Source organism: Spinacia oleracea, chromosome 2 (genome assembly GCF_020520425.1).
Source record: "Spinacia oleracea cultivar Varoflay chromosome 2, BTI_SOV_V1, whole genome shotgun sequence".
In the NCBI taxonomy this organism is placed as follows: Eukaryota; Viridiplantae; Streptophyta; class Magnoliopsida; order Caryophyllales; family Amaranthaceae; genus Spinacia; species Spinacia oleracea.
The window spans coordinates 113590712-113616426 of NC_079488.1; the positions used below are offsets into that span (position 1 = coordinate 113590712).

The 25715-nt window shown below is 33.5% G+C and overlaps 3 protein-coding genes, 1 long non-coding RNA gene and 1 pseudogene across 6 annotated transcripts; 1 reads left to right on the forward strand and 4 right to left on the reverse strand.

The window, feature by feature from the left end:
* Positions 1-511: 511 nt before the first annotated feature.
* LOC110791917 (rhamnogalacturonate lyase B) lies at positions 512-7385 on the reverse strand. Its single transcript, XM_021996714.2, has 15 exons — positions 6823-7385; positions 5986-6107; positions 5695-5745; positions 5483-5602; positions 4959-5078; positions 4708-4849; positions 4055-4225; positions 3805-3960; positions 3498-3604; positions 3300-3390; positions 3024-3165; positions 2636-2792; positions 2222-2338; positions 1978-2101; positions 512-1037 (listed from the first exon to the last, which is right to left on the reverse strand). Exons 1-15 carry the CDS (start codon positions 6946-6948, stop codon positions 789-791), a joined length of 1995 nt encoding a protein of 664 aa, XP_021852406.1. The 5' UTR covers positions 6949-7385; the 3' UTR covers positions 512-788.
* Positions 7386-8748: 1363 nt separating this feature from the next.
* Positions 8749-10601, reverse strand: LOC110792287 (uncharacterized; annotated as a pseudogene).
* Positions 10602-10842: 241 nt separating this feature from the next.
* LOC130468127 (uncharacterized) lies at positions 10843-12384 on the reverse strand. The gene is made up of 3 exons (XR_008928543.1): positions 12244-12384; positions 11003-11124; positions 10843-10915 (listed from the first exon to the last, which is right to left on the reverse strand). It is a non-coding gene; the product is annotated as an uncharacterized lncRNA (long non-coding RNA).
* Positions 12385-12826: 442 nt separating this feature from the next.
* Positions 12827-16180, forward strand: LOC110792117 (uncharacterized). Its single transcript, XM_021996955.2, has 4 exons — positions 12827-13069; positions 13223-13284; positions 14430-14503; positions 14636-16180. The coding sequence occupies exons 1-4, from the start codon at positions 12827-12829 to the stop codon at positions 15343-15345; spliced, it is 1089 nt and encodes a 362-aa protein (XP_021852647.2). The 3' UTR covers positions 15346-16180.
* A 441-nt stretch (positions 16181-16621) lies between these two features.
* Positions 16622-23967, reverse strand: LOC110791996 (probable rhamnogalacturonate lyase B). Of its 3 annotated transcripts, none has more exons than XM_021996869.2 (15): positions 23846-23967; positions 23424-23486; positions 23206-23327; positions 22565-22624; positions 22221-22340; positions 21760-21879; positions 21254-21395; positions 20337-20507; positions 19611-19766; positions 19306-19503; positions 18909-19011; positions 18372-18528; positions 18154-18270; positions 17293-17416; positions 16622-17100 (listed from the first exon to the last, which is right to left on the reverse strand). In XM_021996869.2, the coding sequence occupies exons 2-15, from the start codon at positions 23466-23468 to the stop codon at positions 16852-16854; spliced, it is 1884 nt and encodes a 627-aa protein (XP_021852561.1). In that variant the 5' UTR covers positions 23469-23486; positions 23846-23967; the 3' UTR covers positions 16622-16851. The 3 variants fall into 3 exon arrangements, with proteins under 3 accessions (XP_021852561.1, XP_021852504.1, XP_056693901.1); XM_021996812.2 differs by having other exon boundaries at positions 18870-19011; positions 23846-23954; XM_056837923.1 differs by lacking the exon at positions 23846-23967 and adding an exon at positions 23708-23758 and having other exon boundaries at positions 18870-19011.
* Positions 23968-25715: the final 1748 nt, after the last annotated feature.

Genomic DNA, 25715 nt, shown 5'->3' on the forward strand with positions numbered 1-25715 from the left:
ACAAGCTGAAGGTGAAACAAAAGATAGAGCATTGAGTATTTGAGTATATAATTGGAAGGAATTTGAGTATGGTAAAATGTCACTGATGTAAAATCTAATTAGTTGAATTAGTCACTGATTAAATTATGGAGCATGAGTTTGGTGACCATTAAGTTTCATTGTGGCAGGCCCATAATGCCTTTGTGGTAGACTAATTTGTCAAATGTTGTATTTTTTGTCAATGAAACGGTTTATAGTTACAACTAATTTACCTACAATTTTGTCAAAGAACAAAGGATTTAATTTTTTGAGCGTGAATGAGCTATAAAGGCAATACAAATGGAGTGGGAGAATTTGAACATGAGACATATCATACACATTTAAATATCATAAATCATCCACTTTATTATTCATTTATGCTAGTAAAACAATATGATACATCAATTTAATACTTTACAATAAGGAAATGAAAAAAAAAAGAAAGGAATATGATAAATCAATTAAATACAAGTACCTGAGACATATCGTACACTTTTGGGTATCATAATTCATAAATCATCCACTTTATTATTCATTTATGTTAGTAAAAGTGTAAAACAATATGATACATCAATTTAATACTTTACAATGAGGAAATGTAAAAAAGAATATGATAAATCAATTAAGTACAAGTATTTTGTAATACGAAGTAATAAGGAACCGAAAGATAATACAACAATTAAGCCTCCGTCTCAAAATGATTAGGGTCAGCTAACATGAACCATAATAAGGAACTGAAAAATAATAGTGGAAATTAATACAATTGGTTATTAGATTGCATTTGTAGTAGGAGGGCCTTCAAGACGTAGATAATCATACAATATTCCTTGGAATGGGCTTTGGTTCCTTGGTTGAGTTAAAAATAGAGTATTATCTCCTTTAACGAGCTTCGAACCTTGTACGTCGACGTGATAAAGCCAGTGTAACCCATGACAACCATGTCTTGCAATTGAGTTATCCCTCCCTATTAGTCCTGTTGTAAATATGGGCCTATTTGCATTTGGATCGTTTATTCGTACCTATATAGCATATACCGGTCTTTTAAGAAAAAATAATCATTTAAATTATGAAAAAGACGATAGGCATAGAGAAAATTTTATTGTTTAAATCAAACACTTTCATTTTCGGCTTCAAAGCCCGAATTTTAACCAACAGTAAAATCATTCACCAAACGTATTTTTGGTCAAAATTTACCGATTATGGTTTTTGGTTCGATTTGCATTTGGATCGTTCATCAGTACTATAACAGTTACGGTCTTTTAAGCAACATAATCAGTTAAACTATGAAAAAGTTGATAGGCATAGATAAAATTTTATTGTTTAAATCAAACACTTTTATTTTCGGCTTCAAAGCCCGAATTTTAACCACAGTAAAATTATTTACCAAACGTATTTTTTATCAAGTTTACCAAAAACGTATTTTTGGTTCGACTTACATTTCGAATGTCCATCCGTACCTAATATAACATTTATCGGTCTTTTAAGCAAAATAATCATTTGAATTATGAAAAAGCCAATAGACATAGAGAAAATTTTAATGTTTAAATCAAACACTACCATTTTCGGCTTAAAAGCCCAAATTTTAACCAACAATAACATCATTTGCCAAAAGTATTTTTGGACAAAATTTACCAATAACATATTTTTTGTTTGACCATATTTACAAGACATAAAAGGGGACGATAACCCATTTACAAAAACTTATATAAGGTGGTTTTAAGCGGTCTTATGTATAACACCAACTTCTTACCAAATAATAATTATTTTTAATCAGATAGTTACTCAATGTGATCAAATAGTTATATTTTACGGAGTACTATTATTAGTTGTACTTGATAATCAAATAGTTATATTTTTTAATGTTGACATCAACAGTCTTATGCATATGACGGTCTCATAGGGGTCATAATCCAAGTCATTTGCCAAAAAAGAAAATACAAAAGGAGCTTAAAATTTTACCTGTACTTCAGCAAGGGTTGCAGAAGCAATTGCCAACCTCAGTTTGTAGTTGCCCTTCTGATCAACCTCATCCAATTTGAATTTGACTTGCCAAGTTGTTCCTACATATCCTTTATCTGTATTCCTGTTTGATAAATAAGCTAGGCTTTCTTAGTGGATCATACACTTTCTGAAAAAAAGTTTGTTACTAGGTATCTGAACTCATTCATCCCCAAATTTACAATCAAAGTTGAGTATGGCGTACCTAGGAACTTGAGCAAAGAACCAATCCTTTCGGTAATCACTAACACCGATGGTGTATACTAAATCTTCATTAGGGTATACTTCTGCGTACCTCTCCCACAATCCGTATTGCCTAAACCTGTTAAAGATTATGGAAATTGTTATAACAGAATCAAGAAAGACAATAAAGAACATAAATAAAGAACACAAAGATTTAACGTGGTTAACTATCAATGTGTTAGCTACGTCCACAGGCAAAGGAGAGGAAAAGTTTATTGATCTTTAGGCATACAGATTTCAGACCGATTCAAGGCATATTGTAACACAGATAGTTGTCAACTTGTCATATATGAGCAATATGTTACATCAATTTTGACCGTGTTTTTCAGACGATTTTGTCTTAGGCTGTTTTGAACTGTATAAGAAATTTGCTAACCTGTCAGGATGGTTCACATAAAGTTGATTGACATAATTCGGATTAGGGTCAGGAGCGTAGAATTCTGCAGCAGTACGATCAGGAATTCCGATTTCCCACAAGGTTGGTCCATCTCGAGGAGGCTCATACACCAACTCACCCATTTGTGCATCACATCCTGTTATGAGTTCAACAATTGTAAGGCTAAGTTGTATTCGACTTATTTTGTCCTAAACTTATGTTATTAGAAAGAAAAACTTATTTTGTCTGAAAAAAACTTATTTTTGTGTGAAAATGTATGAAAAAAACATATTTTTGTCGAGCAAAACAGGGCTAAGTTAAAAAAAAAAATGTTGTTTTTGATGAGCTGATATAGCATAAGAAACACTCGATTCATGATAGTTTAAACCTGCAGTTATGGTAATGACCGCATCACATTTGTAGTCTCCAATGACACCGGGAACATAGGCATAGAGATTATAGTCTCCTTCTCGTATGCCATTGATGGAAAATAGGCCGTTTTCATCTGCTGTTGTCCAGAACTGATAACCCTGGAAAATACAGAAGTACATATGACAGTTCAATCAAGGTACATTTGGATTATTTACCAAGAAAAATGGTGAGAAATATATGTCAGATCAAAGAGTTGTAAATTTTATGCTGGTAAATGGTAACAAATTTTTACCTTGATTTCGGTTTGCCATGATCCAGGTGCACCTGGTGGGGCTAGTCCAACATACGCTCCACTTCCTGGTATATGATCGTCACAAACACACCTAAACAAATGAATATGAACCAGAGAATCATAGTGAATTCTAAAACATTGAGTGTGGAAATTGGAAAACTATATTATTATACAAGATTAATGTGTTTATAAACAAACCTGTCTCGGATTAGTAATCTGCCACTGACTTTACCCCGTTGATCAGGTTTTGGAAAATCTTCTGAAGCCGGAAAACTATAGGGCCAGTTTTCAGTTTCTACTACCAACTGAAAATGATAAAACAGAAAAATTGTCAGAAACTTATGAATATGATGTTCATTACTGATGAAAATTGTCAGAAACTGATGAAAATTGTCAGAAACTGATGAAATTGAGAAAACAGAAAAGTTGTCAGAAACTGATGTTCATTACTGATTAATAAGGATTCAGAAAAAAAATCAAACAAAGCATTATTGTAGAGGTTAACCTGTTTTTTAGCATCTTCCCAAAGCGAATGAAAATCAACATCCTTCGGACAAGAATTACAGTAGATGAAAACAGGCCCGAAAACCCGTTTCCACGGCTCCCCATCACCGAATTTCGGCACCAGAGCATCCCCTGCATAATGGCCACTGTAAAACACCTGCAATCAAAATATGCATATATCATCTCAGTATATATGCTATGCCTTTCAAGTCTTTTGGGTTACAACTAGCTGTATTGTATGTTCACTTTACCGATAGTGATGTGGGTCCCACGTGGGACGTAAGGTTTTGTTTGACGGGCCCACCAGACCGATACTCGTAGCTAGGTGTGATTTGCCAAAACCCTGTAGGCTGGTCAGTGCAAATCCAACCATGGACTTGGATGTCTTTGTTATCACATGAATACTGGTATTTGTCATCAACCTATATATTTATATAACAACCCATTTATTGACCAAAATTGTTTTACTAGTCTGAAAATACATAAACATTTAAGCATAACCATAATTCATCAAATATGAAAAGTACGGAGGAGTACCACAAATTAGAAGGTGCACCCAGTTGTATTGTATGTAGCTATACAAGCAACCGGGTTTAAAGCACATTTTTACCATTTTAACACACATTTTTCAATTTAAAAGCAAATTTTTGCGGTTTAAAAGCACATTTTTACCGTTTAAAAGCACATATATTTTTTCAGAATTATGTTGTGGTTCGTATTTAACGATATGTTTTTTTTTAAGCGGGTGTGCTTTTTTGTCTGTAAAAATGTGCATCTAACGGGTAAATATGTGCTTTTAAACAATAAAAATGTGTTTTTTGAAAGATTAAAATTACAAAAAGACTATAATGTAGCTTCTACTAGTGAACCGAGTGTACCTTCTACCAATTGGAGTAATACATACCTCTCCTTTGAGGTTTGGTTCTACAGGATTCGTAAGCAAAACAGCTTCCGCATAGGCTAGAGGTTGGCACCGTCCAGGCATCCTATCATCCGGTAAAGGCATATACCTTTGCCTATTATCAGCAACAGCCATGTAATGAAACCTAATACACAAACAAAACACAATGTGATTTATATATGTTACTTAAGAAGTTAGAACCCGTCTATTTGAATTGGTTTGCCGTACAAAATCAGTTTCCTTAATCCTCATACCATTGTTTGTTGAGCTTAAATGTGATCCTAGTTTCTCCCATGCTGAAGCCAGGCCAATCATTCATGTGCTCATAGATTGCATAGGTGTAGAAACCAGATGAACCGCGCAACATAATGAACCTGAAATCATATGACATTTATCCTGAATCAGTTTGGGATTTTGGGAAACATCAGACATCAGTTTACAGCATACTACCTCTAGATTTGGTTGTCAGAAATCAGAAAACATCAGACATCAACCTCTAGATTTAGTTGTCAGAAATCAGAAAACATGTTACTGTTACAGCATACTACCTCTAGGTTTAGTTGTCAGAAATCAGAAAACATCAGACTGTTACAGCATACTACCTCTAGATTTAGTTGTCATAAATCAGAAATCATCAAACATAAGTGTTACAGCAACCTCTAGATTTAGTTGTCAGAATGCTAGTTTCAAATTACATTTCAATGTGACAACTAATTCCGGACAGATTAAGGAGTACTAATAATTACAGAAAATAGAAGGATTGATCTGAAGAAATGACCTTTTATCAATGTTCAAGGGGACTAGCTTTCCCTTGAGTGAAGGATCCCACTGTCTACTAAAGGAAACTTCCACCTGATCATCATTTGACATTATCACCTGAAAATTTGATGCTTTTATCCTGCATTTAATTAACACAAACCCTTTGTCAAACATGTAATGAAAAAATAGCCTTAAATGTGAAAAACAAAGATGAAGTCGAGAAGAACAAACGTGTCAAATGTCCCTGGTGTAGTATCATCATTCCAAACAAGATCCCAGTATCTGCATACATAGCACAGTTAACTGTTAACATATCATAAAACGAGCAAAGATCCTTCATAAGGGTCTAACCTGGTTTTCTTTCCTTATAAAAATAAAAATAAAAATAAAAAACGAGCAAAGAAGGAAGGTTTTCGAATGCTATGTAAGTGTTTCGTTCACTAAATCATTCGAAACATTGAGTAAATTAAGAAAAAATATGGATTGTACAAAGCTGATTGATTGACTGCAATGTTAGCTTACCCTCTATTGTCCTCAACATTTCGAGATTCAAGCAAATTGTCAATGCCATTATAAGCTATTCCAGTGACAATTCCTCCTGGTTTCGATATTGTAACTCGAGCAATGCCATTGTCCAACACCACCTGCAAGTTACATTATCTTAGGATCTCCAACTTAAATCCATGCAAAAATACAAGCTCATTTACGCTACATTCTCTTCACCTTGTTCTTATTGCTTGTTAGATCTAAACAGACCAGAAAAGACAAAAAAACACTTACAGGAACCATTCATACCAAACCCGACTAGATTATACCAGAAACTAGAAAAATCATATTAGACCAGGTAAAGAGAGCAGAGCCTAACTATAGAGTAAACTTATCTTAAAGCCAAATTAAGTTTCCAAAAATTCCTTAATACTCATGTTTTAACTCATACAACTTGGTGAACTTGAACCTCTATTTTTCCAAGGTAGCCAATTTAGCATTTCTGATGCTAGCTATTTATACTAATCTCGATAATTCAAATTTAGTTGTTACATTACTAGTTCGATTTATACTATACTAATACGTATTACAGTAGCAATTACTTGTAGAAGGAGGGATAATTTAGCTATGAGCATAGACAATTATTAGGTGCACTCGAGAGCACCTGTTCTTAGGTCATACACAAATATACAATACAAATAAAAAAGTACATTGATATTCCCTAGACAACAAACAAACAAACAAACAAACATTCTAAACCACTAATAAAACAAACATTCTAATTAAACCACTAACAAAACATTAGGGATATATATTCATTAAATAAATTAAATAAAACTTTGTAAAATGAAATTTAAGACAACCGACACTTACATAACGATCAAGAATTTGAAGTTGAACAGCTTGATGAGTAGGAGCATCTGGACCTGGTTCAACTCCTCCACCATTCCCACAACACCCACACATCCACGATTTTGCTTTCGAAGAAGATGACGACATTCTAATTCTTGAATTTGCTCAATGTAACTTGAATTATGGCAGATAATAATTATGATCTTCTTAATTGGTAATTATCCCATATATATAGTATATGTATAAATTAGGCAGCCGCCTTACATATGGTTTTATAAATATGAACTAGAATTAAAGCATAAATTTCCCTCAAAATTTAAGAATTAAAGCATCAATAAATTAATCAAACTCTTGACTTTGTCGTCACTCGCTTGATGGGTGGATGGATGTTCTTGTTAAAAGGACGTGCAAACCAAGATTTTGCATAAATTAATGATTTTTAGATTTTGATTTGGGGGGATTTGGGGTTTGGGAAATGTTTTTTTTAAAAAAAAGGTTGAGAGTTGAGTAATTAGTGTTTGATGTGGATTACATAAGTTTTGATCTAGATCGAGTTTAACTAACTAACTATAACCTATTTTTGGAGGTGGTTTGAGATTTGAGGAGAGGGGATTTCAATTAATACTCCCTTCGTACCAAAATTATTGTTCTGCTTTTCTAAACGAGTGTCCTAAAATTATAGTCTTATTTTCTTATTTGAACATGCATGTTATCCTCACTTGGGGGACCACAAAACAAAAAGAAAATGTACTTTATTCCTTTTACATTACTATTTTCTATTCCCCATGTACTTTATTCATTTTTATATGTACTATATTCTACTTTTTCAACATCAATGTACTATATTTCAATTTCCCACCCACTATATTCCACTTTTCTTAAAATTCGTGTTTTTAGTCAAAGAGGACGATAATTTTGGGACGGAGGGAGTAGATTCTATGGTTTATATTTTTGGTGATTATATTGTTTTTTTTAATATATGAACTATATATATAACGAAAAAAAAACAATAAACAAGTCAATTCCTTTGAAAGGACAAACCTAATTAATCATTTTAGATTAAAGAATTTGGTAACTATATTGTGATTCTCACCAAGCAATGTTTGGCTTATTGGATAAGATTTCACCTTCTAAACAAGGTCGGTGGTTCAATCCCATTAGAGGCTTTTTGAAGGAGGATTTCTCTTACCATCAAGGAGATTTTTTGAAGACATCGATTTCTAGGGTTCCAAAAATTTTGCAGAGAAAAACAATTTTTTTTTGAATTTGGAGTTAGAAGAAAACGGAAAATCAAGTTGATCTGGATCAAATCTCTTAGAAAGGAAGATGAAGGCTTAGAAGAAACTGGGGAGGAGAACACGAAGCATCCTTCATCCTCTTTGTTAATACTACTATTACTATTAAAGGGCAATCAGATAATTTGACCCTCTTTGTTACTACTATTAAAGGGCAATCAGATAATTTGGCCCTCTTTGTTACTACTATTAAAGGGCAACCAAATGATTTCGCCCTCTTTGTTACTACTATTAAAGGGCAACTAAATAATTTCGCCCTCTTTGTTACTACTAATAGAAGGCAATTAAATAATTTTACCTTGCTTGTTCATATCAACGAGGATACAACACCGCCCTGTTTGATTCCTTCTACTAGGGCGATTTTATTATCGCCTTCCTTTTGACGATAAAATAGTCTTCCTTGCTTCTAATTCTTGTAGTGTACGTAACAACTAACCTAAAATTTTGTCAGAGAATAAAGATTCAATTTTTTATTTTTATTTTGGTGCGAATGAGCCCGCGAGTAATACAAATTACAAATGGCGTGGGGTATTTGAACCTGAGACCTATCGTACATTTTTGGGTATCATACTAAATCATTCACTTTATTATTCATTTATGTTAGCTAGTAAAACAATATGATATATCAAATTAATACTTTACAATAAGGAAATGAAAAAAAATATATACAATAAATCAATTAAATACAAGTACTTCGTCATACAAAGTGATAAGGATCCGAAAGATAATACAACAATTAAGCCTCAGTCCCACAATGATAAGGTCGGCTAACATGAATCATTATAAGAAACCGTTTGCGGAATATGGAGTGAGAGAAATAAAAGGTAAGGAACTGAAAGATAATAGTGGAAAATAATACAACTTGTGTATTATTTAGATTGCATTTGGAGTAGGAGGGCATTCAAGACGTAGATAATCATACAATATTCCTTAGAATGGGCTTTGGTTCCTTGGTTGAGTTAAAAATAGAGTATTATCTCCTTTAACGAACTTCGAACCCTGTATCTCGGCGTCATAAAGCCAGTGTAATCCATGGCTACCATGTCTTGCAATTGAGTTATCCCTCCCTATTAGTCCAGTTGTAAATATGGGCCGATTTGCATTTGGATCGTTCATCCGTACCTATATAACATTTACCGGTCTTTTAAGCAAAAATAATCATTTAAATTATAGTTTCATTTTCGGCTTAAAAGCCCAATTTTCAAACCACAATAATAAAATCATTTACAAAACGTATTTTTGGTCAAAGTTTACCAAAAACGTATGTTTGATTTTGACCACAATAACAAACCAAAAAGGGGGGCCGATAAGCGATAAACCATTTACAAAAACTTATGGAGTAAGGCGTTAAGGCGGTCTTATGTATAAGACCAACTTCTTACCCAATAATTTAAAGTATATTTTTTTAATCAAATAGGTATATTCTACTACTCTGTGTTAGTAATTATACTCCAATCAAATAGTCATAGTTTTTAGTCAAATAGTTATCTTCTTTAATGCTGACATCAACAGTCTTATGCATATGGTTGTCTCATAGGAGCTTAAAAATTTACCTGTACTTCAGCAAGGGTTGCAGTACGATCAGGAATTCCAATTTCCCACAAGGTTGGTCCATCTCGAGGAGGCTCATACACCATCAACTCACCCATTTGTGCATCACATCCTGACATTAGTTCAACAATTTGTAAGTTTTTTTAAAAATGTTCTTTCTTTTTCACGACAGTAAAATTCTAGCAATATTATTACTCAATCAATGATTTATCTGCTACAATAAGAGGCAGGATCTCGGGGGGACAATCCTCCATCCAAATTAAGACCTCCTCAAACATGAGGAAAGCCTTTGCCATAGAGTGGGGCCACTACATTACAGGTTCTTTTAGCAAAGCAGAAACTGCACTGAACAAAAGAGGAAGCAAAACAACAAATATCATTAAACAGAATTTGGGAAGTTGAGTATTCCCTGCCCTTAGCCTGCAGCAGTTTAACCAGCACCAAAACATAATGTGATTTATATGTTAATTAAAAAGTTAAAACCCGTCTATTTGATTGGTTTGTCGTACAAAATCAGTTTCCTGAATCATCATACCATTGTTTGTTGAGCTTAAATGTGATCCTAGTTTCACCCATGCTGAATCCAAGCCAATCATTCAAGTGCTCACAGATTGCATAGGTGTAGAAACCAGATGAACCGCGCAACATAATAAACCTGAAAACAATCATTTATCATGAATCAGCTTGGATTTGGGAAACATCAGACAACAGTGTGGCAGCATACTACCTCTAGTTGTTAGAAATCAGAAAACATCAGACATCAACCTCTAGATTTAGTTGCCAGAAATCAGAAAACTACAGACATCAGTGTTACAGCATAGTAGCATACTACCTCTAGTTGTCACAAATCAGAAAACATCGGACATCAACCTCCAGATTTATTTGTCAGAAATCAGAAAACATCAGACATAAGTGTTACAGCAAACTCTAGATTAAGTTGTCAGAAAATAGAAGGATTGATCTGAAGAAATGACCTTTTATCAATGTTCAAGGGGACTAACTTTCCCTTGAGTGAAGAATTCCACTGTCAACTAAAGGAAACTTCCACCTGATCATCATTTGACATTATCACCTGAAAATTTGATGTTTTTATCCTGCATTTAATTAACACAAACCCTTTGTCAAAGATGTAAAAACATATCCAAAAACAGCAACTATTTGATAAACAAAGAAAGATGAAGGCGAGAAGAACAAACGTGGTAAATGTCCCTGGTGTAGTATCATCATTCCAAACAAGATCCCAATATCGGCATTCATAACACAGTTAACTGTTAACATATCATAAAACAAGCAAATATAAGGAAGGTTTTTGCATACTATGGATTGTACAAAGCTGATTAACTGCAATGCTTTACCCTCTATTGTCCTCAACATATCGAGATTCAAGAAGATTGTCAATGCCATTATAAGCTATTCCAGTGACAATTCCTCCTGGTTTTGATATTGTCACTCGAGCAATGCCATTGTCCAATACTACCTGTAAGTACATTATCTTAGGATCTCCAACTTAAATCCATGAAAAAAATACAAGCTCATTTAGACATTTACGCTATGTTTTCTTCACCTCATTCTTATTGCTTATCAGACTAGATATACCATAAAAAACAAAAAAATAACACTCACAGAAAACATCCAGCAGACTAGACCAAAAACTAGAAGAATCAGACCATAACAGGTGAAGAGAACAAAGCCTAACTATCAAGTAAACTTATCTTAAAGCCAAATTAAGTTTCTAAAGAATTCCTTATTGCTCATGTTTTAACTCATACAACTTAGTGAACTTGAACCTCTATTTCCAAGGTAGGTAGCCAACTAAGCATTCCTAATGCTAGCTAGTTATACTAATCTCGATAATTCAAATTTAGTTGTTACATTACCAGTTTGATTTGTACTATACTAATTCGTATTACAATGGCAATTGTTGGGTGCCAAAATGGACCTATCCATTTTAGCCCAAAGTAACCACATCCCACATAAGTCCAATATAATGAAAGGACTATAAAAGTGCCTCATATGCACAAATAAGCCCACTTACACTATGGGCCCAAATACTACTACTATTATAAATACTTTCATTGGAGGTAAGAGAAGGAGAGGTCAAAACTCTTACAAAAGACCCATTCTTCCTACATACTCTCTCCCATACATACTCTCAAATACATTGTTTATACACTAACTTGGGCGTCGGAGGCTCCGCCTCGGGTTAAACCCCGAGGGCCCGGAGTTAATCTTGCAGGACCGCACACGACCCGGAGTCCAGACTCGGAACAAGGCCGAGACGCTCACGTCACCATCGAGGTAACCATAAATACCCCGAACAACAATTATTTGTAGACAAAGGGATTATTTAGCTATGGGTATAGTGCAATGGTTAAATGTTCTCATTGCTAAGAGGCCATCTAAAACTAACGACATAACAAATTATTAGGTGCACTTAAGAGTACGCGTGTCTGTATAAATATACAATCCAAATTAAAAAGTATATTGATATTCTCTAGACAACAAACATTCTAAATCACCAATAAAACATTAGGGATATTCATTAAATAAAATAAATAAAACTTTGTAAAATGAAATTTAAGGCACCGACACTTACATAACGATCAAGAACTTGAAGTTGAACAGCTTGATGAGTAGGAACATCCAGGATTTCGATTTCGAAGACGATGACGACATTCTTTCTTCTTCTTCTTCTTCAATTCCTCACAAACAAGATTCTTTAATTTGCTCATTGTAATTTGAATTATGGCAGATAATTATGATCTTATTAATTGATAATTATCCCATATATATATATACAGTACGGAGTATATGTATAAATTAGTTTCTGTGTGTTTATGTGTGTGTGGTGCAACTTTCTTCAAAAAAAAATGTGTGTGGTGCAACAAATTTAAAGTAGGAGAGAGAAACCCACCTCAACAAACAATAACAAACACTATTTCTCATACACCACTGGCAATGATAGCTACCCCTTTCTAGTAAGAGAAACTCCCATTTTTTTAGAGAGAGAATTTCAAATTAATAATACATAATAACCCCATTAAAATCAATATTTAGCTTGCATTTGTGTAAATTGCACTAGTTATCTAGTTTCCTCTTCCTAAAATCAGATCAGTTTTTATTTTTTTTATTTTTAATTTCTGCACCAACAAAATAAAATAACCAATAATTAAAAAACCATGAGGATTAGGAATAGAAAGGTGCCTTTACCACTTTCCCTTCTTTCTCCGGTACCTCTATCAGATCCCCACCTTTACAGCCGGTCACCGGTCATGCCAGTGCAAGATGTCGCAACTTATTTAGCCGAGCCGCCGCCGCTGCCGCCGCCGCCGTCTTCCGATCATTTTACAACTCCTCCGTCGTGGCCTTCTTCCGATCTACACCAACACCGCCGTCTTGACAACACTAACGTTGGTGCTACTGTAAGTTATTTCTCATGGTGGGAGAAATTGCACCACTCCGTACTATTCTTTCTACCTGTAATGATTACTTTTTCTATATATTTGTGGTGTAATAATACGTAGTAAATCATTTTTAATTAACCACGCTCGTTAATTATTTTAATTTTATGCCAGCGATTTGAAGATGTTGAAGGAGTACAAATTTCAAGTACAGCTCCAATACTTCACCAAGTCAGGTAAAGATTTTCAAAAATTTCCTTTCATTTGATCTTCAATTATATGCAAGAGCCAAGAGCCAAGTTTTTTTTAAAAAAAAAAAGTATTTACAACTTATTTTATTTTTACTTTTCTATATTGTCATATACTTTTGATCAATTCTTTGTAAATTAAAAAGTGTATAAAAACATTGAATTATATACAATTATACATAATTTTATACGAGTATTTCGATGTTAGAAAGTGGAGTAGAGAGTAAATTTACGAGTATTTTGGCAAGAGTGACCATACCTTCCCATCTAATCTCATCTAGTCCTTTTAAATTTTCTTTTATTTGTTATCTACCAAAAAAAAAAAAAACAATGAGATTATTATTGTACTTCACCAATGAGGTGGATGTTAGCATGGGGACGATGGTGGTCCCCATCAACAGCGATCATTTTCTCTCTCCTCCACATACATATTTTTGCACCCACTTTTTTTTAAAAAAAAAAAACTTTGTGACACCCATTTTCTCTCTCCTCTACATACATATTTTTGCACCCACTTTCTTCTTTGTCTCTAAATTCCATAGGTTATCTGTTTTTCTCTTATTGCCAATGTAATTGAAAAAGAAAAGGGTAGGTGCAGAAACCATGAAAATGGTTAATTCTCTGTAAAAATAAGAAAATGAAAGAGGAAAGTACGAAAAAGAAAGAGGGTGTGGACCTTCTTGTAACAGGTGGAAGTGTTTGGGTGGACAAAATTAACTCCTTTGTTTATTTTTACATTTAATTCTGATTTTTTTTTTTTTTAATGATGGTGAGTGTATGACTCGGATTTATTTTGAATGTTTCTTTAAAATTTGTGTCCTAAGTTGCTTTCAAATTTATATTTTATGGATATCTTTTTAGCTTTAATTTGTTTTTTTTTGTTTAAGCAAAAAGAAATTAGTGAGAATTTTAAAGTTGGTCAAATATGATGCTAAAAAAAAAGAAAATATTAAAAAATTATGCTTTTAACCGTTTCTCGTTTCCTAATATTTGAGAATTTCCCGTTTTCCCGTATTCCTTTCCGTTTCACGTTTCCGTGCAACCTTGTGTATTACCATTATTTTCTACCTTTGTAGTTTTTGCTCTTTAATGTCTGTGGTTGTTGATTTATGGGATTTTCCGGTTTTTGGCAGCCCTACAACAAGAGCAGCAGGTGCATCAGAGAATAATAATAATGGTCGACTTCTATTTCTCTCGAATAATAAAGGTAATTATTACATTTTATTCATCATCATAATATATGGTCGACTTGTTTTCAATTCGTTTCGATTTTTCGGTTGATGTTGAATTTTTTTGGAATTATTGTTGTTGTTGGGGGTGTGAAATGCAATGTGATTAGATCGAGTAGGAAGGTGGTGCGATGGAGATAAAGCGATTCCACTGAAGAAGAGGAGAGGGTTCGGGTTCGGGTTCGGGTTCAATAATACTACCTTTGCTGAGAACTCGTCTACAATAATAACAACCGATGAAGATGACGACGACACAACGACTACATCGACAATAACCGAGATGATAATAATGAAGTGTAATGACATAAATGATGATGCAGATGAAAAACAAGACGCAGTAGTAGTAGCACCACCACCACCACCAGGCCCAGCAGCAGCAGCAGCAGCGAGTGTGAAGAAGGGAAATGGCAAAAGGGGCAACACTATACTAGAAGGGTCAAGGTGTAGCCGTGTGAACGGTAGAGGGTGGAGATGTTGTCAACCGACACTTGTGGGTTATTCCCTTTGCGAGCATCACTTAGGGAAAGGAAGACTACGGAGCATGAGTAGTGCTAGTGCAAAATCACGGTCCTCTAAGAATAAGAAGAAGAGTCACTCCACTACTACTGAGTTCGCGATAGGCCGGGATGAAGAGAGGAGTAATCATACAGTAGATGATGTAAGGGAGAAGAAGAAACTTGAACGAATGAACTCGTTTGGCAATAAAAGGGTGAAACTTGGTGTTGTCAAAGCTCGATCTCTAAGCAGTTTGTTGGGTCAGACGAATAATCATGCAAGTATGCAGCAACATGAAAATATTAGCAACTTGGATTATCAGTGAGAAATCATCACCCATTCTTGAGGTTAGAGTTTGATTATGAAACTTCATATGACTACCATAAATGGAACTTGAGTGGAACAAAAGAAAACAATTTCGGAGGTAGTATAAATGGAACTTGAGTGCAAATAAATTATTCGTTAAAACGCGTGAAAAATAACAAACGTAAAAACAAAAAGAGAGGAAGAGAGTAGATAAATAGACAATTGTCGATATACCATTCGTCCATTCTCCATGGTTCGTGGAGTCTTGTATTACAGGGGTGGAACATAGGCCCATTCGGAGCCACCGCAACTCCAAGTTTTGATATTTTTTGAAAAAATTAGTATAAAAATATTAACATTTTTTTAAATAGGTACATTTTTTCACTTGGCCCCCCTATCCTCTTAAAGATGTAAAAATAAGGTTTTTGGTTCCGCTTCGGCCCTCGACGCCTCTATTATCTATAAAAGATTGTACATGCAACACATGTACTCCGTATATCGATAAACGTAAAAGACGTGTGTCCAGTGACAGTGTCACGTGCAACCTTTACATGTTGTGTGGACTCTACACGTTGGAGATTGAGTTTTTAGTATGTAACCATTTTTTATTTATTACTTTAGTCATTGGAGAGCATGGAATCATTTGCAATTTGGAAATGATGATCCTAGAGGTTGTGGTCTTGTACGTGGAGTTGCCTTCTCAACTTTTCTTTCTTTTTTTTTAGCAATGTATAACTTGTTCTTCTTCCAACGGAATTTTGAATACATGAGGATATTTTAGCATTGTTAATTCAAAAGGTTTCTTGAACATTACTTATAAATGGTTATTGTCAAGAATAATCAAATTTTGGTAAGTTGTCAAGTGATAAAAAATACATTTCGCAACCACTTTTATCGTTGCTAAAAATGCATTCTCTTATAAAATCGTCAATTGACTTGACGATTTTTCTTAATGTAAAATCTCTACCTCCATCAACGGTTTGTTGGCAAATTGGATTTGTTTTTACAAACTTGTGCAGGCGTGGACGGTAGATTGAGAATTTTATGAAAATGGCATATTTCGATAATTTTGACATCTTTTAACATTCAAGCAAGAAAAACGTTAGAAAATTGTGTTTACCGTTCATATAGTTTCCTAGTTTCATCCCTTAAATTCAAACTTTATACGGAGTAAAAGATTCATACTAGTAGACAAGCAATAATTTTCTTATGAGACCGCTATATACGTAAGATCGCTGATGTCAATATAAATATTTGATTCAAAGCTATATCTATTTGATTATAAAGGTAGTATCTGATTAAAATGTTCAACTATTTGTTATGAAGTTGGTTAGTCTTATAATAAAACCGTCATATATAAGTTTTTGTATAATACATCTGAGTCATCTGATAATCATAACATAACACATTTCATCAAATTAATCCTAATACAAATCATATATATCACTGTGGTATGTGACATAAACTACATACTTAATTACTTACATCTTGTTCATATAAATCAAAGAAATTAACCCTCATAACTTCAACTTCGATAAGAATTTGGTGGCCCTTCTAATCGAATGTAGTCATACATAATGCCTACAAAAGGAGAACCACCTTTTGCTTGAGTCAAATAAATTGTATTATCACCTTCAACAAGCTTACTTCCTTGTATGTTTGCAGTGTAAAGCCTGTAAAGCCCATGAATTCCATGTCTTGCAATTGCATTATCTTTCCCTATTAGTCCTGTTGTAAATATTGGAGGTTCTGCTTTTGGATTGTTTACTCGAACCTAAACAATTTTTTACCCCAAGTAATTAATACAAGTTAATTTTTCTTCATTTGAACGTTATTAAGGCTCTGTTTTATTGGACTTATTTTGACTGAATTTATATTATCTGAACTTATCTGAATTTTGTCTGAAATAAGTCAAAATAAGTCGAACAGAACAGAGCCTAAGTTAAATGATTGTGTTGCTAGTTACCTGTAATTCTGCCTGGTTTGCGGTTGCAAGTGCCAATCTGAGTTTATAAACTCCATCTTGGTACACTTGTTCTAGGTTGAACTTGATTTGCCATGTAGTTCCTTGGTATGTATTTCCTTTCTTCCTGCGCGATTTTGGAGAACAACTTTTGTTAGTGAGTATTTAGTGATGTAGTCCTAGAAACGAGGTCATATGAGAGTGATGGATATATAGCTCAGTTGGTTAGAGTTTTCATCCCGATTCCAAGTGATCATGGGATCGATTCTTCTCCCCTCCCTTGTGGCTCATTCACACCCAAAAAAAAGAAACGAGATCATATGTTTTGCATTACGGCTCATTTTGTTAATTTGATTCGGAATTTGGTATACAAGACCGTGTTGTAATAAGGGTTTTTTCCACTAGTGGATGCAACTATCATTTTGTTACAATTTTGCCTATTTGAAAGTTTGTTCTGTTCAACTAATTTTAACTAAAATGGACGGGTTGTTATTTATTGAAACTGGTTTTTACTGATCAAAACAGATTATTAATAATTAGAAATGGTTTTTATTTCCCGAAGCTTATTTTACTGATTCACTAGTGTTTTTCGAACTAGTTTTTTCGAAAGAAAATGTTGATAAAATGACCACTAAAAGAAGATTGGTTAAGGAAGATACTAACAAACAACATAATGATCAACAATGTAGTAAAGTTATGTTCTCTTACCCTTATTGCCTAATAGATCAAACAACCAGACCAGAAAAAGCAAAAAAACACTCACAAAAAACATTCAGATCAGAGCGTACCATACCAAAAACTAGAAAAATCAGAACATATCAGGTGAAAAGAACAAAGTTCTTAAAGTATGATGCCTTAGATTACCTGGTAACTTGAGCAAAGAACCAATCTTTCTCATAATCACTTTCACCAATTGTATAGACCAAATCTTCATTAGGATATAATTCTGCATATCTTTCCCATAGACCATATTGCCTAAATCTGTTCAAAATCAAAAAAATCACAACCTTAAGCTTATGAAACTAAACATAATGCAAAAAAGCTTAAGATTTTTGCAATTTTGTTGATTATTGAAAGCTAACCTATCAGGATGATCAAGAAAGAGTTTGTTGACATATTTAGGGTTAGGATCAGGGATGTAAAACCCTCTAGCTGTTCGATCAGGAATGCCGATTTCCCATAATATTGGTCCATCACTTGGAGGTTCATACACAAGCTCCCCCATATCAATCTCACAACCTGTTCACTTTTAAGTTGTAAGATTCTTTTTTTGAGTTTATAGTAAATGCAGTTGAGTAGTACTCCCTCTGTTCCAGATTAGTTTTGACACTTATACGGCACATAGTTTTAGAAGATACGTTTTTGTTTGATTATCAAATATTATTTTATTGGAAAATTAGTTGTGAAAAAGAGATAGTGGCCGAATATTAAACTATTGTAAAGTGGATGAAAATGGAAAGTGTAAAACTAATCTGGTACATAAGGAATAACATTATTGTGTAATGTAACTACTAATGGTCGATGCATAAGGACCGGAATTTTGTGTTAATTTCCATGTACAGAGGGAGATTTTTGAAGACCTGGAGTTACAGAAACATCGGTGTCACAAACATAGTCACCTATGAAGCCAGGAACCCAAGCATACAAGTTGTAATCACTAGCTCTGATACCATTTATGAAGAAATAACCATCTTCATCTGTTGTTGTCCAAAATTGGTAGCCCTGTTGATTTTTACATAACGTTACAACATATAAGAAATATAAAGCTCGGTTATTTTTGATAAGTTTGAACTATGAATTAATTTAGGGTGCATTATTCACCTGATTTTCACTTACTTTTCCTGAACTTATCTGAACTTATTAAAAGTTATAAGAACTTATTTTCTTTATAAATTGCACTTGGATAACCCTTATTTTTCCCGAATTTAACTTATCTAAACTTATCTGAACTTTTAACTAAACTTATTTTTCATGAAATAAGTGAAAATAAGGTGAACAAAACAGAAAACGAATCACCTTGCCTTCCAGTTGCCAAGATTTTGATTCATTAGGAGAAGCTAAGCCTATATATGCTCCATTTGCTGGGTTATAATCATCATCAAAGTACCTGTCATGAACTAACAGTCTACCAGAGAGGTTACCCCTTTGTTCAGATGTTGGATAATCTTCAGAATTCGGAAATGAATATGGCCAACTTTCTGTTTCAATCACTACCTGCATAAAATTTATATAACAATATATACTTCATGATTGACATAATTAAATCTACTTTGAAAAATAAATTATTCTAAAAATTTACTGGTAAAATTTTAGTAATTAACCTGGACTTTAGCATCATCCCACAACCATTGGCAATCAACTTCTTTAGGTACACAATTGACGTACGTAAAAACCGGGCCGAAAACCCTTTTCCATGCCTCACCTTGTGCAAATTTAGCTACCATGTGCTCCCCAGCATAATGTGCACTCATGAACATCTGAATTTAGATCAATGTTTTAGCATATTGTATGTAGATTGACCACATATAAGTCTGACGAGATTCGCGCGTCCTATAATCAATTGGTGGAGTATCCCACCAATCTTATATCTTTTCAAGAAAGTACCATATATTTTTAGGATTGGGACAACACGTGTTACATATGCATGTACTATCACTTATATGACCAGGCAACGGGACAGTCTAATCTTATTTCTTGCCCGATGAGTCTAAAATGGAAAAACCAATCTTTTTTTAGGGGCTTTACTTCTTATCCATACTAGCATATTAAACGGGTCGAGTTTGCCCTCAGGCTAACGGGCCCACAACTATTATCACTTCGCCCATATCCCACCAGCTAACGTTTACGGGGCCGTGCTTAGCCTGTTCAAATTTTATTTTATTTTTCAAAATCATTGTTCAAAGTTTCAAACCCACTATTTACACTGGTCGGATGGACCGGGCTTAACAGGTCATCCTGCCATGGAGAATTCTACTGAAAATATATCACTCAGTTTAAAAAAGTTAATATTTTTTGGTACATTATATTTTGGTATGTAATTTACTTACAGCAAGGTTGATTGGGCCAACATGAGAGGTAAGATTCTGCTTGAAAGGCCCACCAGTTCTGAACTCATCACTGGGCGTTATTTGCCAGAATCCGGTAGGTGGATCTGTGCATATCCATCCATGGACTTGGAGATCCTTGTCTTCACATGAATATTGGTATTTGTCATCCACCTAGTCCATTAAGTAAACAACTAATCAAATGTTCCCTAAATAAAAAAATAAAAACAAAACAAAACAAAAAAAAAAACTATGATTTTCGATCAGTTTTAACCCGGTCCAATAAATTTAGATAAGTCCAGTTCAGATAAATTTATATCATATATTGTCAGGTCAATCAGGTACGGGGTAAGTTTTTTTTAGAGAACGTGACCACTTTATAGTAACATCGAATTTGAATGGTACAAGTCTTCTCGTCTTGTCTTCACGCGTATAAAAAAAGTTAATGTTTATTACTTCCTCCGTCCCGGAATACTCGACCCGTTTTGACCGGCACAGAGTTTAAGGGACTTGAATTGACTTATTTAATTTAATAGGTAGTAGTTGATAGTGGGGTATTATTTTAATGTAGTCAGTGGAAAATGTGTAAAGGGGTGGGGTTGGGGGAGAGTAGGGGTTGAATTTTTAATTTTTTTTTATATGGATTAGGGGGTAGGTGGGTTAATAGGGGTGGAGTGAGAAATAATATAATATTGTTAGAATATTTCCATTTTTAGAAACAGGTCAAGTATTAAGGGACGGCCCGATAAGGAAAACAGGTCAAGTATTCCGGGACAGAGGGAGTATAATGCTACCAAAATACAATGCTCGAATGTGTATATGTCAAATATCTCTGATTAATGTTTATAGTTCATTACACGCATAGTGGTCGGAGTACAACTCGGGCGAAAAGGGGATGAAACATGGAAGAAAAAACATACCTCTCCTTTAAATTCTTCTTCAATTGGGTTAGTAAGAAGCACTGCTTCAGGGAAATCTAGGGCTTGACACCTTTCTGGTAACCTGTCATCTGGAAGTGGCATTTTTCTTTGCCTGTCATCGGCTACTGCCATATATTGAAACCTGTTTATTAACATTGTCAACAACCACACTACTGACATTAAATATGGGTTTGCTCCGCCTAAATTTAATTGTTTCTTTAATTTGTTATTATCCTTGTAACTCAGGATTCACCATAGTTTCACGAATTTACTATTTTTAGCAGTTGTGATATCCTATTACTTCTCATCTATCCGTTCTCCCGTCTCAAATCTACTTTAGTGATACCCTGTAGTGTGTTTGGAAAGGTGACAAAATTTTCCGATCATTCTAAAAAGAGTACACGTGAATATTAGTTTTTTTTTCCGAAAGGTAAAATTAATTCATTACGTAAATATTAATATTTTTGAATAAAGTGAGTAGAGGAGTAAAAAAAATGATCACTTGCCACTTTTTATTAAGCTTGAAAACCATCCTTGTTTGAGGAAGATTAAATCCAGGCCATTCCTTTAACTTCTCAAAAATACCATACGAGTAGAAACCTGATGAGCCTTGGAGCATTATGAACCTAAAAAGTTCATGAAACACATTATTTTCGTATGAAGTACACTCATACGTCGTAACGTAAAAAAATGGGGTACGGCTCTAACTATAACAAAATTACGGAAATTGATTTTGGCACACCAAAAATTGATTTTAACACACCACTTTGTGAGTAAAGCATGGAAAACTGTGTCTCACAATGGTGTGACAAAATCAAATTTTTAGTGTGCTAAAATCATATCTCCAAAATCACGCGCCATTTAGTATTATTTATACTTTCATTTTATGTGCACAACATTATTAGTTTTTACATACTACAATTACATTGTACCAATAAAAGCATGGTAATTAAGGAGGAAGGGGTACCTTCTATCAATGTTCAATGGCACAAGTTTGGCTTTAGATGTGGGGTTCCATATTCTTGTGAAAGACACTTCCACCATTTCTTCATCCTCTACTACAACTTGAAAGTTGGTTCCTTTGACTCTGCACAGTATTATTAATTTTCTCAATATAGTCTAGTAATACAAATTCTTGTAAAAGAATGTTCTGACAGTTTATTAATTGTCAAACCATATGAATCAATATTGTTATTCTACTACGTATTATATTAGATATGGTATGACAGTTAATTAAGTGTCAGACAGTCTGATAGAAGACTAGTTGGATAAAAAGACGATAAGTAAATACATAGTTTCAAGTAAGCCTACCTATCATAGTATCCGGTTGTTCCTGTAGATCCAGGATCACTCCAATTAAGGTCCCAATACCTGCGTACATGTACGTATCGATCTGTCTCAATTACAACACTTACATTTTCATGTTGTGGATCTTGTTTAATTAGGTTATTTCGATCTGTATTTTCAAAATATCAATAACTATCTAATAATGTTTGTTAGTATGATTTTACTAGTACCATGTACACAAGGACTACCTCGGCACCACACAAGTCTACATATATGACGTAAGCTAGCAATAATGGCTCTTCATAGAGGACTTCTAGAAGCTAAACGACTCAATATCAGCAATATCTATATTAAAGGTGACAACCTCTTAGTTATCAATGCAGTTAAAGGTATTTGGAAAACTCCATGAAAACTTCAAACTATTATCAACAACATAAAAGGTATTTTTCAACACTTCAGTTCAGTTAATATTCAACACGTCTATAGAGCAGCTAACAGAGGGGCAAATTGAATTAGGTCGTTTTGTGATAGATTCAATGTGTATTTCAGCCCTGTAATAGTCAACAGTTAGGTTCGATTCTATACGATGCTTACTTAGAAGTTACCCTTGTGTTTATGGAGACAATTAGAAAGAAAGTACGTGTTAACTTTAATTTAGTATTTACCCTCGGTTGTCTTCTTCATTTGTTTCTTCAAGCAAATTCTCTATACCATTGAACTTGATCTTTGTCACGATTCCATCTGGTTTCGATATGGTCATTTCGAGTATTCCATTGTCAATGATAACCTACAAGTTAAGATCATGTTAATGTTTGTAATGCATATAATTAAAATATATGTTACTTAATCAATGAACCAAAAGAAGGAAAGTAAGTAGATTTACATAATGGTCTTGGATAGTAAGTTGTACTGCCTGCAAGAATGACATGGTTGCAACTTTTTGTACCTATAACAAAAAAAAAAAAAAAAACACAAAAAACACGAAAAAGGTTAAAAAAAACGAATTAATACGTAAAATTTTGACCTAGTGGTTAAGATCGAAGATTTGTATGTGATAAGTCACATATTTGAAACCGGCGCCCCCATTTGCCCATTCGCACCCGCAAAATATTGCTTTTTTTTAATATCTTAGAAGAAAAAAAATTTAAAGAAGGTATAAATGTGTACCTTCAACTTAGTTTTTGTATATAGAAAAATCAAAACAAAAAATCATTTAACATCTACAAAAAGAAATTTGAATCTAACTATTAAATTTATAATAAATTAAATCAAATAAATGTTTTTTTCATCAAACTCTAATCGTACCTTAGAATTTAGTTTACTCAAAAAAAGAATGTACTATATCAAAAAAAAGAAGAACGAAGAAATATTGGTGTATATATAAGGCATGAAATTGGCTAATGGGTAAATTTTTGGAATTAAATTAAAGAAAAAGTGTTTGAGTTTTGACTTTTTTGTTTTATTTATTCATTTATTTAATTAATCTCTTTACTTAGTCGCAACCATTTAATTTTGGTGATAATGGATAAAAAGAAGATAGCCATGTTTTGAAGGAAGAGCAACAGTGGTTAATCATGTATTCACGTATAGTTTATGTTACCACTTATAGATCGAGTATGACAACAATAATACTTATTTAACTTTAACTTTAACTTTTTTTTACTAGAATAAACACCAGGAGTAACACATGTTATTTATTTGTTTAAAATTTTTCCGTCGAAAATATTTTTCCTATAAAAGGTCTCCACTTTAGTAATATTTTGACAAACAAATTGTCACATGTAAATGATGTAATGAATTATTTAGAAACGTGCTACGTAACGGTACCACTAGGCATACCCAATGTATTGAGTAAATCCGTTATCAGATAAATTATACACATTCCGTCAAAATTTAATTGTCACAACCTTACGACGATAATAATAATGCAAGATAATAAAAGTTAAAGTGACTCAGCTATATCAAAGTTGTCATTGATTAGAGAAAGTAGGAATAATAATTTTTTGCCTCAAAATATTTGATTCCCCAAATCTTGATCACATGTACAAGTAGGTTTTTTAAACATGCACGTAGCTGATCATGACATCAACTAACTAATTGTTGGTAAAAGAAGAGATGAAATTCTTATTCACGAGTCACTAATTGAGAAATTTAAAGGAATATGGACAAGGGGCACCATCCCATAGAACACAAGTGCATAGGTAAAACCGTACAAGAATATCGATAACTAGTTAAATCTTTATATTTGTGATTTATCTTTTGAATTTAAATATCGAATATAAATAAATACTTTCTCCGTCTTTTAATACTCGCAACGTTTGGACTTTTGCCACTATTCATATAATCTACTTTGACTATTCTTAGTGCTTTTTATATAAGATAAAACATAGTCATGTGAGATCTTGTTAGATTCGTCTCAATGTGTATTTTCAAAATATCAACTTTTATAATTTTTGCATAAAGAGAATTTAAGATATAAATGATCAAAGTTGTGCATTGGCATGCGTAAAACTAACAAACGTTGCGAGTATTAAAAGACGGAGGAAATACTACTCTCCCTGTTCCTAATTAATTGTCTTTTTAACAAACTTCATGCGTTCTTAAAATAAACTACCACTTAGGTACTCTGGATTTAAATTATGGACTAAAACATTGATAATACGAAGTATGAAATTATGTATGTTTCAATAGAAATTTAGGTGAATAGTAAAATGAGAATTTTCAACAATTATAAAGTTAAATTAATCTCTATAATTGATGATTTTGGTGATAGGATGTAGAAAATATCTCATTTTACTTTTCATGAAAGATTATGAAAATGTTAAAACGACAATTATTTAGAAACTGCTAAGAAAGTATGATATATCCCTTAATTACCGGTGTTGCAAGTATAAATTAATGAACATGACAATAAAAAAAGAAAAATGATACCATAGTATGACCATTAGGAAATAATTTTAGTTAGAATATGTTTTATTACCCAAAAAAACTCAACAAGGCACCTTTTTGTTAGTCCAAAAATGATATCATCAACACTATATCGAGTGGTGTCTTGTAATCCTTAAGAGCATCAAGTTAGCTCATACTATAAGACTATAGAGTATACGCAACGTTAACGTTAGATTCTATTTCTTCACCTAATTACTAAAGGCACCCACCTTTCTTCTCCTAACTT

Bases quoted from the DNA above. Each gene is read 5' to 3' on its own strand.
- LOC110791917 (XM_021996714.2), bottom strand. From the start codon at position 6,948: ATGTCGTCATCTTCTTCGAAAGCAAAATCGTGGATGTGTGGGTGTTGT. The intron at 5,603-5,694 runs GTTTGTTCTTCT...AATTAAATGCAG, and splicing joins ACACCAGGGACATTTGACAC to GATAAAAGCATCAAATTTTC. The intron at 2,339-2,635 runs GTTAGCAAATTT...AATCTTTAACAG, and splicing joins TATGTGAACCATCCTGACAG to GTTTAGGCAATACGGATTGT.
- LOC110792117 (XM_021996955.2), top strand. From the start codon at position 12,827: ATGAGGATTAGGAATAGAAAGGTGCCTTTACCACTTTCCCTTCTTTCT. The intron at 13,285-14,429 runs GTAAAGATTTTC...GGTTTTTGGCAG, and splicing joins CCAATACTTCACCAAGTCAG to CCCTACAACAAGAGCAGCAG. The intron at 14,504-14,635 runs GTAATTATTACA...CAATGTGATTAG, and splicing joins ATTTCTCTCGAATAATAAAG to ATCGAGTAGGAAGGTGGTGC.
- LOC110791996 (XM_021996812.2), bottom strand. From the start codon at position 23,468: ATGTCATTCTTGCAGGCAGTACAACTTACTATCCAAGACCATTAT. The intron at 20,508-21,253 runs GTATGTTTTTTC...TTAATGGACTAG, and splicing joins AAGAAGAATTTAAAGGAGAG to GTGGATGACAAATACCAATA. The intron at 17,417-18,153 runs GTAATCTAAGGC...AAAATCGCGCAG, and splicing joins TTCTTTGCTCAAGTTACCAG to GAAGAAAGGAAATACATACC.